Source organism: Chinchilla lanigera, unplaced genomic scaffold (genome assembly GCF_000276665.1).
Source record: "Chinchilla lanigera isolate Chin_1 unplaced genomic scaffold, ChiLan1.0 scaffold00002, whole genome shotgun sequence".
NCBI classification, from domain to species: Eukaryota; Metazoa; Chordata; class Mammalia; order Rodentia; family Chinchillidae; genus Chinchilla; species Chinchilla lanigera.
In genome coordinates this window covers 24,897,446-24,909,728 of record NW_004955403.1, presented here as the reverse complement: position 1 = coordinate 24,909,728, position 12,283 = coordinate 24,897,446, and the positions used below count along the sequence as shown (strand labels likewise).

Below are 12,283 nucleotides of genomic sequence, written 5' to 3'. Positions count from 1 at the left end.
AATTTAACATTAAAATAAATTTAGAATTTGACCTTTTAGCCACAATCATACAAGTTCTCAGTCTTAGTTACTTGATTTTCATCTTTCCTTTTTTGTCTTTTTTGGACATTGCTTAGAAGATTGAGGGCAGGAAAAATACCTTCCACCATTACCATAATGTGGAAAATGGGGTATTTGCATACTTACTTTATAATTCTTATCCAAAGTACATTTGGAAAGGCCTTGGGACTCAGTTTTCTTTAATATATTGTGGAGCAAGAGAGATGTCTGTATTGAGAATCGAGGGCCCAGTTCTTGTTTTATCCTGTCACTGTGAGAAGTCACTTCCCTCTTTGGGACTCGAGGATTATCTTCTGTCAAATGATAATATACTAAATACTCCTAGCTCCAAAATGCCATTGTTGTATTTTCTTAATTTTATGAGAATTTATCTGATTGAAAGACTTTAAAGAATTTTAGTAAGTAGCAGAGTAACTATGTTCCTCTCTTCACGTTGTTATGTATGTTCCCTAATACTTGGGGGGATACCAAGAATTGCTCTTTAAATATTTAATTTCCTTGCCTGTATTCTGTTGTATCTAATCCAACTTTAATTGAAGTTGTTTCTCACTTCATTACAAAAAATGCACCTAGCTCAGTAAATCTTGCTTTATAAAGGCCCTGGAAACTTTGGAACTTTGTGTTTTTGAAACTGCTTTTCACCAAATTTTTGTGTCTTTTCATCAGCTTTTGTGCAACCAGAAAAATCTAATCTGTTATTGGTGCCTGTGGATTTCTGCTTTTAGAGGATTTCTCATCTTTTAAAAAGAATTCTGTTTAAACTAATACTCTATCTGAGCACTATTCCAGATGTCAGGCTACTGTGGCACAGTTGTTTGGATTCTGGGATAGTGGTGTTAGATGGATGTGATATACTTAGAAATGCATTCTTGATAGTACTCTAATGTTCATGCTGCAAACTTTGAGTACTTTAATGAAGTAGAAAATACTCTCTTACATCTCTCTGTTTCTGTCTTCCCTGATTAAAAACTCTGTTCAGACTATTTTAGTCTTATACCTTGTCTCAATAATCATATTCTCTCTTTGGATGCATCCTGTACCTTGTTGCCAAAATAACCTAAACTTTCAGCATCAATAACTTCAACTCCTTGTAAAAACCTGTAATGCCTTTCTCCAACAATTTAATTTTTTTCAAAAGCTTAGCCCAGCCTGACCATTAGAGTTTCTCATTGCCTATCTCCTTCATAAAAATCCTTCCATCCTCGCCAAGCTAGACAGACCACCAGCGAGTCTCCAAAATTCCTTGCACTGTCTAACCATATTGTCTCTGTTCGTTTGGGTTTGCTGCCTAGAAGGAGACCCTCGTCTTTTCTGTTTTCACTTACCCATTCTGTGCCTCAGGTGCCTCTTCCTTCCTGGAGCACTTCCCAATTTCCTGCATTGTGCTTCTTTGATGACTCCGTCTCATATCAGAAGTAACGTCTTTCTTTGTTCTCATTTCCTCATTGGCTTGAGTGAGTCAGATGCTGCTGCTAAACTGTGAGTAGAGAAGCTGTGTCTCATTCATCTTCACACTAACCTCACCATCAAGCATCATGTCTTTATGTGTTACATTTAATAAGTGTTTGTTGACCTGAATTAGGATAGTGTTTTTATACTACTGTTATAGACTAGTATTTTTTTTTCCCCTGTTGGCACAGTCTTGCAAAGGGAAGAGAGTCTGGCATCACAGACTTCAAAGTGGTGATCGGAGAAGAAGTAAGTCCCCTGGGAAACTACATCTGACCTTACTGTCGACAGACCCTCTCTCTAGCCAATAGTCAACAGCTGTTTTAGAAAATGTAGGCTTCATAGGTGCAATACTTCTTGGAGAGGACAATTACTAATGGATATAACATGCCAAATGAAATTCATTGCAAATGTATAGTGCTTCTTTTCCTTATCCATTAAAGACTGTTCTGAATCCAGTCTTGCATCATCCCTCTTGCTTCCTCTCCCTTTCCTTCCCAGTATGAACTCTCAACACCAGGCAGCATTATAATCCTCCATCTCTCTTCCATCAGCAACTCCCTGCCATGGTTCAGGTCTCCTCTCCAGGACATTCCTTCCTTCAGCACATATTTAGTTAGTGCCTACTGCTAGCTAGACCCTTTTCAGGAAAACATCTGTAAACACAACAGATGCAGAAATCCCCCACTCTGTGGAGCTTATGATCTAACATATGGGATGTCCTTTCTCTTTTCTTTCACCTGTCCAGATTCTAGGACAAGTTCGCACTTCCCTTGAAGGCATTCCTGTCTGCTCCAACCCAAGTTCTTTTCTCCTGAATTCTCGGGGGCACCTGTTACCTGTTCCTTCCCTGTGACTGACACTGCCTTGTATTCTTTGCACTTGTGATGTGTGAGTATCTTATCTTGTTGGGTGCATTTTAAGGTAGAGGTCATGTGATTTGTGCATGAAAAATGTTTGTGTACCAGTGTACATACCTGCATTTTATATACTATCTTATGCATATTAAAAATCCCCCCAAGTTACTATAGGACATTTCAGTTAGGCACTCAAATATTTTTAATCGATTTAAGAGTACTTATTGCTTCTGCTTTATCAAGTACAGCAGCTCTAAGACTGTGCTAGACCATTAGTCATCCAAGTGTTTATTAAGATTCTGCATGACTATGTCACTAAGTGTTACTACTATTTAATCTTCTGCCAAAGAACCAGTCAAGTGCCAAGCACAGCCTCTGCCCACACCTCATCAACTGAGCAAATCACCTCTGGGATACTCTGTATGATGTTTGTAAATCTTTACTGTAACGATGAAGCTGTTATTAAAAGAAGCAGGAGGAACACAGTGGGAGGAAAAGGACTACTAATTATGGCTGGAGTTGATTTTAAGCTTCCCTCTCTACTGAACACGGGTGTCTAAAACTTCGGAGTGCCTTTCTTGCCTGTATAATGTGACTTGAAGCTAATTGATGTCCACCATAAAACTCAGGCTGCTATTAGGAGAGCAGTATGAAAACTGATATTCACAGTTTTGAGTGGTCCTGTGTACTTTTCTGTGGTCACTGAAGAAAAGTCTGCTGGCTGAGGCTGGAGGACAGTCAGTTGGTTAGAGCTTCTAGAATTGGGCAAAGGCAGAAGCACTGAAGGGATCCAACCTGTGACCTGAACCTCATTGACCCAGTGTAGTAAGTGAGCAATTGGCTTCAACTTAAATTTAAAAATTGAGGTATAGGTTTCTTAATTTTTGTTGTTTCCTTAATTTTGTGGTTATTTTATAATCAAGAAGCACTGTGTATAATGATTAAAAGCACAGATTCTGGAGCTAGTTTTCCTGAGCTCAAATCCTACCTCTGACAGGTTTTTTTTTTTTTTTTTTTTTTTCAAAATGAGACTCATACCAGGACCTGCTTTACTACTACGTCCTCTGGGTAGTGAGGTATTTCTGTGTATGAGCATTACGGTAGGCTCACATAGAGATGCAAACGTATGTTTGGATATTAGAAAATTTGAGTGCACTTGTAGTTTTTCATTCCTTTTCTTTGATTATCTAGCATCCTTTTTCTTTATCTTCTTATTTAATCTTTTATATATATATTAGAAGACCTGGTCTAAGCCTTAAATTGCCAGGGCTAATCATGCCTGTATTTCGATTTTAATTTTCTTATGATTACATCAGCGAATTCTTCCGGTACAGGTCCTCCTTAGGCTTCTTAGGCAGGAAGACTGCCTGACAGGAATAGGCCAAATTTGGTGGATTTTGGTAGATTTATAACTAAGGATGCAGCCAAACTCAAAGAGAATTGGGGTGTAAATTCTCAGCTGTTTTGGTAGGAGGCCCTGGTGAGGTCCAGAGGCTCAGTGTGAGCCATTAGCGTTGAGTAAGGCCTGGATGAGAGAGGAATTAAGAGTTTCATGCCCTACTGACTAAACTAGCCCAGGCACCCTGAGAGGAATTAATACATTGAAAGGAAAAATCAAAACCAATCATTTTTTATAAAGCCTAAGTCTAATTGACAAAGTTTTTATTTAAATGCCTAAAGGAGACCTGGCTTAATTACACTGGGATGGAGTTAACAGAGAGATGTAGTAGCCAAAAGCCGACCATAGTCTTAGACCACATGAATACAGAGTCTAGAACACAGGAGGGGTGATGCCATACAGAGATCACATCTGGGGTCCACAGCATTGTCAGAGGGAAACTGATAGGCTGGGTCAGCAAGGAACGAACTCACTAAGGGAGAGGTTTTGAACAGCATCAGATGGTAAAGGTGCTAAAAAAGAATTTATTTAATAACATTCAAATCAAGTGTATTAGTCACCCACTGAGTAAATATTGTACATAGTCTACATGCTCACTAGGCATTCCAGACTGTAGGGAGCTAGAGAAGAGATGATCTGGAATATGGGGATCAGATGACTGTTTGTAGTTACTGGGTGAGTTCACAGACAAAAATAGGTTATACATTTTGCAGCTTCTAAGGGCAGAACCAGTGTGTGGGGTGACAGGAGAGGCTGATGTGGATTCCGCAGAAAGTGTGGCTGGTGTGGGATGGGACCTGAATGCCTTGGGATGAGATGCTTGAGGACAGGATGAATCACAGGAGTTAAAAGAGGATCTGATCTTGGTTCTGGGGACCCCCATGGGAACCTTCCAACTGGGAGGTTTGGGAAAGCCTTATCAAGGGCTTCCTGGTGTTTCTGTACTTCTGGCTTCCATTGTGTCTTCACTTGGTGCTCATTGCAGCTGAAATGGCTGTACAAACATCATTTTCCCAATTCTATTTCAGTTCAGAGTGTAGGATAATTAATGGTGTCTGGTTTATGAGCTGGGTAGAGTTTGGGAGAGTTTGGTCAGTATTATTACTAACACAATAGAATTTCTTCCTTTTTTAATTATTCTTTTTTACTGTGACTCCATATTTTATGTGATTACTGATACTCCAGTGATTCTGTCCTCTCTCTCAACTTCCACCCTTTTTTCCTCTTGAAATATGTATGTGTTATTTCTTGTATTGTAAATAAAAGACCAAATGTTTTATCTGTGCTTCTGTTGAAATAGGGCTCTGTATGTGTTTGTGTACACATATATATGTGTATCAATTATTCAGTGTGTGTTAATAATGAGCATGGTACAGAAGGTACAATAAAAAGGACAGTTTCATGCAGATATAAAATTGATTTTTTTGCCTTAGTGAGCTTAGGAATAGAAATGTTTTTTTAAAGCATATAAAGCAGTGACATAAAAATAATCCAACTTCTGCTAGTTGTGTTGTAAGCTCAGGGAGAACCTCATGCTGGGAGCACGTGCCTGACACAGTGACCTCATTCCCAACGCCGCCTTTATCAGCACCGGCAGAGCTGCCTGGCTGGTGAGGCTAGCGGCACTGGCTGCCCAGGCTGCAAGCCCGACAGGGATGTGTGAGGAATGAGGAGACCGGGCTTGCAAAGACTTGCAGGGCAACTGGAATTCATGACAAATAGCTTGCTGCAGCTAAACTTTGATCCAGTGTACTGTAGAACTGCCTGTTACACACAGGAGGGAGACATCCTTCATCACAATGAAAAGTCAGCCTTAAAAATAGGAGGTAAATGTGTCAGATCAATGATTATAGACTGGTGAGTATGTGACGCCAGATCAATTTAATGTGTGTGTTCTTTCTTCAAGCATCTGGAGGTATGTGCCCTTTTTACTGTTTTGATGATTAAAAAATACGAGCGCTAATGCATGTGAGGACACCTGCGCCCCTTGGACAGGATCATGTGCCCTCTGCAGCCCTGTGCCGCCCTGTGCCTGGGCTCCATTGCCACCCAGCGTCTCCACACTGCACGGACAAAGGAGCCTGCACAGACACACACACGCTGTAGCTTTTCTTGGAGGGATGACTCATATCAGCTCACAAAGGATTCTGGGCAGGGTAGTGAGAAGTCAGGTTGGCTGATCCATCCCTATGACTTCACTTTGCAGAGAATAAGCAGAAGAGGAGTGACACTGCAGATTCCTGAGGCACTGCAGTGGGATGTTGGCTCAATGTGAGTGGCTGTGATAGATGAGATAGGCAAGGAACAGGATTCCAGCTGTTCCACGCAAATAGGATAAAGGAATGGTAAAGACGATTCCTGTTTTTCCTTCCTAAAAAACATTACCAGCAAAATACATTCACAAAGCCTTTTTAAGGTGATTTTTGCTAGCTTTTGTACTGAATTTGTGCCAGTATCTCAAGCCCTGAACTGTAAGAAGAGCTGAGAGTTCTGGAGCTCATTTTTTAAAAAGTAGATCTTCCAAGGTAAAGTATCTTATTCCTCTTGTGTTCCCTGGGTCCTCCATAGCCAATCTGAAATGCTCATTTAGGATACTGTGACTCGAAAGTTTACTCTTTCTTCTTATTACAGATTCTAGGACGTCCGTTTCTGTTACTGGCTCCTTCTTGTGCTTGGATGCCACCCCCTAGCATGCACCAGGCGTTAGTGTCAAAGGTACCTGGGGGATGGAGCCAGTCCAGAACGGGTCAGGTAGGTTTCCCCTGCTTTTCTTTCAAGAATGGTTGTGTGCAAAGAAATATGGTCGAATACCTACAACATCTGTGATGAGAGCGAGCTGTACTCTGAAAAGTGGTCTTGCTGTTAGAGTCTTCCTGTGGCCTCAGTCTTGGGTGGTCTGAGTATTTCATGGAGACTACCCACCTCATGCGACATCACCAGCATGAGTCATCGTCTCATCAGAGCTGAAAAGTCAACAGCTGTAGGATTTGTGGATGGGAAATAATTAAACTGCCTCACGTTTTCATCCCCTGTATATCTCCTTTATTCCCCTAAGGGAGAATTTCAGTAAATATTATTTGAAATTTTTATCTTGTCAATTAAAGTACAGTCTCTGAAATTTTGCATACTGCTTGGCCTGTGGTTCTACATGCAATAATACACTGACACCCCAGAAAGCCTGATTTATATGCTCCGGGACTGCTTCCAAGACCAACATCATATTGAGGCTGCTATGAACTGCTAGGAAGTAAGCATATTTCACTACAGTCTGTTACAGGATTCCAATGATGACAGAGCCATTTGCTTACAGCATCCATGGGCTTTTCACACGCAAGCTTTTTAAAGACAATAATTGCAAAATGGTAAACGTTGGTCCTCCAAAGAACATTATATGCCATATTTCCATTATGAAATGTGGTACATCAGAAAACCTGGTCTTCCCACTTCATCAGATACATAGTTTTAGCAGTGTTGTTTATTAAAGATCTTTTGAGAATATTGAATTCTTGATGTCATTTCAGGCGTAATTAGTGCATTTTAAAATAATGCAAACTCTATATTCGATAGGCCGCTCAAACATCTTTTCTCTTTGTGGTCACAGCCATCTTCATAGCCCACCCTTTCCTTTCTTAATTATCAAGGTTGTCTCTGTGTATAGCACTCTGCATTTTTAAAGTAAAGTTGAGGATGCTGGGTCAGTTTCAAAGGGTATTTGGTCAGGACAAATACAAATAGCATGTTGAGAGTAAAGCTGTATAATGCACCTCTCTAATTTGACTCGTCCTTAAAGACTCTCTTCAAAATTTCCTTCCCATATAAAGCTCTCCCAGTGAGACAGGCTACCCGCCCCCCCCCCAACAGGAGGTCATTTCTTAGTCTTTGAAGCTCCCATTGTAGAATCAGTTTGCTAATCAGTTGTATATCTTCTTGTTACAGCTCTTTAAAGGATGTTTTGTATTTCATAAGTGCTTACATTTTTTACACATTTTTATCTTGTTTTGCTACCTAAATTGTAAGCTCACTGAAGGCAAAGATTAAGATTTTTCTCTATAATTTACATCATCTAGCAATTCCCTATTTATGCTAACGACTCAGTAAATTGTTGATTAAGAAGGGGGGCCATTTGAAAAGCATTCATTTGTTGTAGAGAGTTAGAACAATTTCTTTTGTTAATTTTTATGGAACTGCAGAACATCACATTGAGTGAAATAAGCCAGACAGAGGAAGACACATACCACGTGTTCTCATTCATTTGTAGAAGCTCAAAAAGTGACTGTAGAAGAAGTAGAATAGCGGGTACTTGAGACTGGGAAGGGGGACAGGGAAGAGGGATGGAGAGAGATTAGATAATGGGTCCCAAAATAGAGTTAGATAGGAGGAATGTTCTGATGTTCTCTAGCAGCACAGGGTACTATAATCTGAAACAATGTATGATGTATTTCAAACTAACTAGATGAGTCTAAAGTTTCCCAGCACATAGAAATGGTAAAATTTCAGGAGGTGGAAATGCTGTTTACCCTGATTTGATCATTATACCTTGTAAATCAAATTATCATATTGTACCCCCAAATATGTACAAATAATATGTGTCCATTTGAAAAATTACATGAAATTTAAAAAAGAATTTTCACAGATTAGTTTAATGCTAGTGTAAACCACAGGAGTTACACACATTTCCCTAGAAACTGATTGTTCTTACCTTGAGATATAGTTGTAGCCAAGAAAGCTTGCACTGCTTCTAAAGGACTGTTATTGTTAAGACAAGGATGAGCTCTAGTTTTTTAAAAAGGTTTCTTTTTAGAGCTAAATGAGTTTCCTGTTGGTGTAAATTCAAACACTATAAAAGAGTAAATTGGCTGAATTAGACTTGGGGAAGATACTTGTAATACTAACAACCATTTATTAAATATTTATTGGGTGTCAGAGACAGTATATGCCTTCAACATCCATCATCTAAGTCCCCTCAGTGTCTCTATCAGTGTGTACACATTGCGGAAAAGGAAATTGATATTAAAAAACTTTACTCATGTACCCCAAATCATGTAACTAATGAGGAGCAGAGTTGAGCATTGCGCCTAATGTTTCAGGAGAGTCCATGGTCTTTACCACTTTTTTGTAATACCCGATTTAGGAGAAAAAGGTACTTAATGATGCCGTGAGTTGGAAGTTGTTTCTGTGTATCTATCTTGATGCATGTGTCTGTCTTTCATCCTCAACATTCTTAGATCGTTCTTTGATAACAACCTCTGTGGCAGCTGGATGTGTGGTAGGGTATTCACTTGCCAGGGAATCTGTAGCAGTCATTCAGTAAAATTTTGTTATAATTTGTAAAAATTTGTGAATTGTATTTAAGTAGGCTTTGTTGTTCAATTACAGTTGTGTTTTGCAGAAATCAGTCATAGTAAAGTCATGGTACCTAAACTGATAAAGCAAAAAATACAAAGGTTGAGAAACAGCTGTGGGGATTCTAACTTACAAAGCAGGGAAGAGAATGATCTGAAGATGTTAAACAGCTTTAATCAAACTAGGGAAACTGAGGCATCCCTAGTGTGAGGCCAGGTTCTACTATATTATAAAGTTGAAAGAGAAGTACATGATGACTTACCATAGAAACTGCTTGAGGCATTTACTGTAAGGACAAGGGAGACCCCATATCATAGAACTTTTGTTATCCAGGAGCCTTAGAGAATTCTGTGACATCTGAGAGCTCTTAATAGTGGGTGTCATCTAGGACTAGTATTTTATTATGATTTTTATCCTAGGTGTAAATGGCTTTAACTAATTCTGGATGAGGGTCTAGAGAACAACATAACAGCTGGGGTCGAAAACATCTTGGCAGATAGCTGGGCCTTGCCTCATCTTGTCTTTAAGTATAGGACCTTTTCAGTCAACAGACCTCTGAGTGGCTGTATGTAACTAGCACTCTGCGAGGTTTTGTTCCATAGTGCCTCACACAGACCACCCTTAGAGTAGTTGTTGGTTTATAATATGGAGCTTTAGCAAAGGCTTGAGGCACTGAAGCATGTAATTGTTCTATGGCTCATATTTCCACCCTAGCTTTTCAGTTGCAAATCTATTGGAAACAGCTCAGTGGTCCAAAAGCATTAGATGCTGTAAGAGATGTCATCAGCGGTCATCTCTGAGGATGGTAAGGGGAGCTCCCTAGCCAGGAAGTTCTTGCCAGCAATCATCACTCTCTGCAGATTTCTCTTCTTTACCTTTACTGATCTGTTTACCTCTTCTTATCCCATGACAGTGTTTCATCAGTACCCAGGCCTCAGGAGCGCAGCAATAGCTACTGTGCCTAATGAGAGCCTGTACACAGCAAGATGATAGGTTTCTTCTTTAAAGTAAAGTGTTGATTGATTTGGTTTTTCACTTGGTTGAACCTCTACGTTAGACCAGACTAATAAACAGAAAGATTTCTAACAGGGGCTGTCAACACATTTTGGTGTGTGCCATAAGTCTCAGGATTATTCTTAACCCTCTTTATAAATTTCTAAGTAACTCATGGCTGATGGATACCATTAATTTCAGTATTACTCAAGGAGCCTCCTATTTATGTTGTCTTTGGAATTAAAATAATTTATTCAAACAATACCTTAGAAATTGGAACTTGTTTAAGAAACCCATCAAGTATTGAAGTAAAGCATTAAGAAACCTTATAAAAGCAGTTACAGCGTTTCTAAATATTCTAAAATTCCTTTTGTATGTCATTTTCTTCCATTAATTTTTGCAATAAGTGCTCAGCTTTAAAGTTTTGAAACCAGTGGCATTTAAAACAAACCTACAGTAAACCGTAACAGTGCCATTTTCAATGTCAAGTTTTCTTTCAGATTTCAAATACAAACATTTGAAAGTGAAGTATAGTAATCTGGTTTCAAAGGAAGCATAGCAGCCCGTGAGCTAATGGGAGCCATATGCTCTGCCCCCTCTGTAGAGGTGCTGTGGTCTTCAAGCGAGTGCATAGGAAAGGAATATATGTTTTCTTTTCAGAGAAGCTTTTTAAAAAATATTGTAGTAGACTTTATGTTAAGAGAACCAAACAGCATTTATACATAAAATTAAGGGGAACATATTGAATTAAACTGTAAAACATAAGATTTGTCTGGTGCTGTGCATGAGAGAAGTTGTTCGCTTAACTGTAATGTCAGAGAGTGGATGATTTCCCCAAGCCCAGGGGCCTTTAGGATAAGACTTGGCAAGTTCACAGTTCTATGAATAGATTGTTGAAAGGAATAAAGTTATGTTGTCTTTGTGGCCTCTGCACATTTTATAGACACGTGTGACTATTTTTATGGGGAGTCATAGTATCTATCTGCAACATGGGTAGTTTTATTGGCATCCATAATTTTAACTTCAGTGTGAATTTTGGCAGAACAAAGCTGAGTAAGACTTTGAATTAGAAAGAACAAATTATGAAGCCTTTATTATGAGGAGAAAAAATAATAACCAACATATTTAGCCATTTCCTTAAAAATTAAAACCTACTTTTTCAGATCAGATGAGCACTAAAATAGTTTTCCCAACATATGAGTATTGTTATGATTTTCTACCAGAATTCTGCTGTATTGATAAAGGAGCATAGAATTTTGGAGCTTGAAGGAATCTGAAATGATATCATCCAAAGCCTCATTTTATAGGTGAGAAACAGACAGATGGGTGAATGTATTTTGTTTTAAGAGATGGGGTTCTTATCTCCTGAATACTTTTTTATGTTGGGAATTTTCCATTATAATCAGTACTGTTGCAGTTGTTTTGGTATATGAATTTCATTGGGGTCAGAGATAATTCTTCAACCCAAGGTGTAGATTAAATTAACATTCACAGTAGGAAAAAAAGTACTTAAAAATGAACAGGAAAATAGGATAATTGATTACTTAATGCAGGTTTAGAGGCGAAAACTCAGATTTTAAGAAAGCTAAAATACAATATTTATTCTGTTTGGCTTGCTTTTAAGGTTGTCATTTATTAGGATGCAGTTCATTTGGAAAAATTCTGGCTTTCCTTTTCTTATACAGTTTATGAAGAGGGGTACTTTAAGACAACATTAGGTAGTTTATACTTACTTTATAGTAAATCTTTTTTGGAAAGATACGGGTATCATGTCATAGGGGATGAATATAAGTTGTCATGAATGTCACAATTTAAGAGTTGTGTTGTCTTCCCTCATATATGAAGTTTGGGAGTACAAAAAACCTGAATTAATGACTGAAAAGGATAAAATGACATGCACAGAGACAGGACTTTATTACAATACTATTTTTTTATGGCCTACAAATAGAACCAAGATAGAACAGTTTTGGACCTTGAGTGCCTAACAGTATTTAATATATAAAAGATATTCAGACATTTCTTAAAAGAATAAATTATGTGAGTGAGAAGTGTTTTGAAAATAATTCCAACTACTCACTGGCTAAAAGTCAGAAGGGATGAGAGAGGGATTTAAATAGTAAAAGTCTATGATCTGGATCATGATATTTGCTGAAGTGGGAGTGACAAGGTAGACAATGGGACT

General features: G+C 38.6%; 1 protein-coding gene across 6 annotated transcripts in view; it reads left to right on the top strand.

Moving 5' to 3' along the window:
• The window catches only part of Stox2 (storkhead box 2), a 234,401-nt gene that overhangs the window by 196,539 nt on the left and 25,579 nt on the right, over positions 1-12,283 (top strand). Inside the window, exons 2-3 of one of the 6 annotated variants that reach the window (XM_005373497.2) lie at positions 2,258-2,400; positions 6,397-6,516. The exons of 4 other annotated variants lie outside the window; for them this stretch is intronic. In XM_005373497.2, the coding sequence (XP_005373554.1) occupies positions 6,492-6,516 (25 nt within the window). In that variant the 5' untranslated portion in view covers positions 2,258-2,400; positions 6,397-6,491. The remainder of the gene's footprint in view (positions 1-2,257; positions 2,401-6,396; positions 6,517-12,283) is intronic. One more of the 6 variants, XM_005373498.2, reaches the window with a different exon arrangement.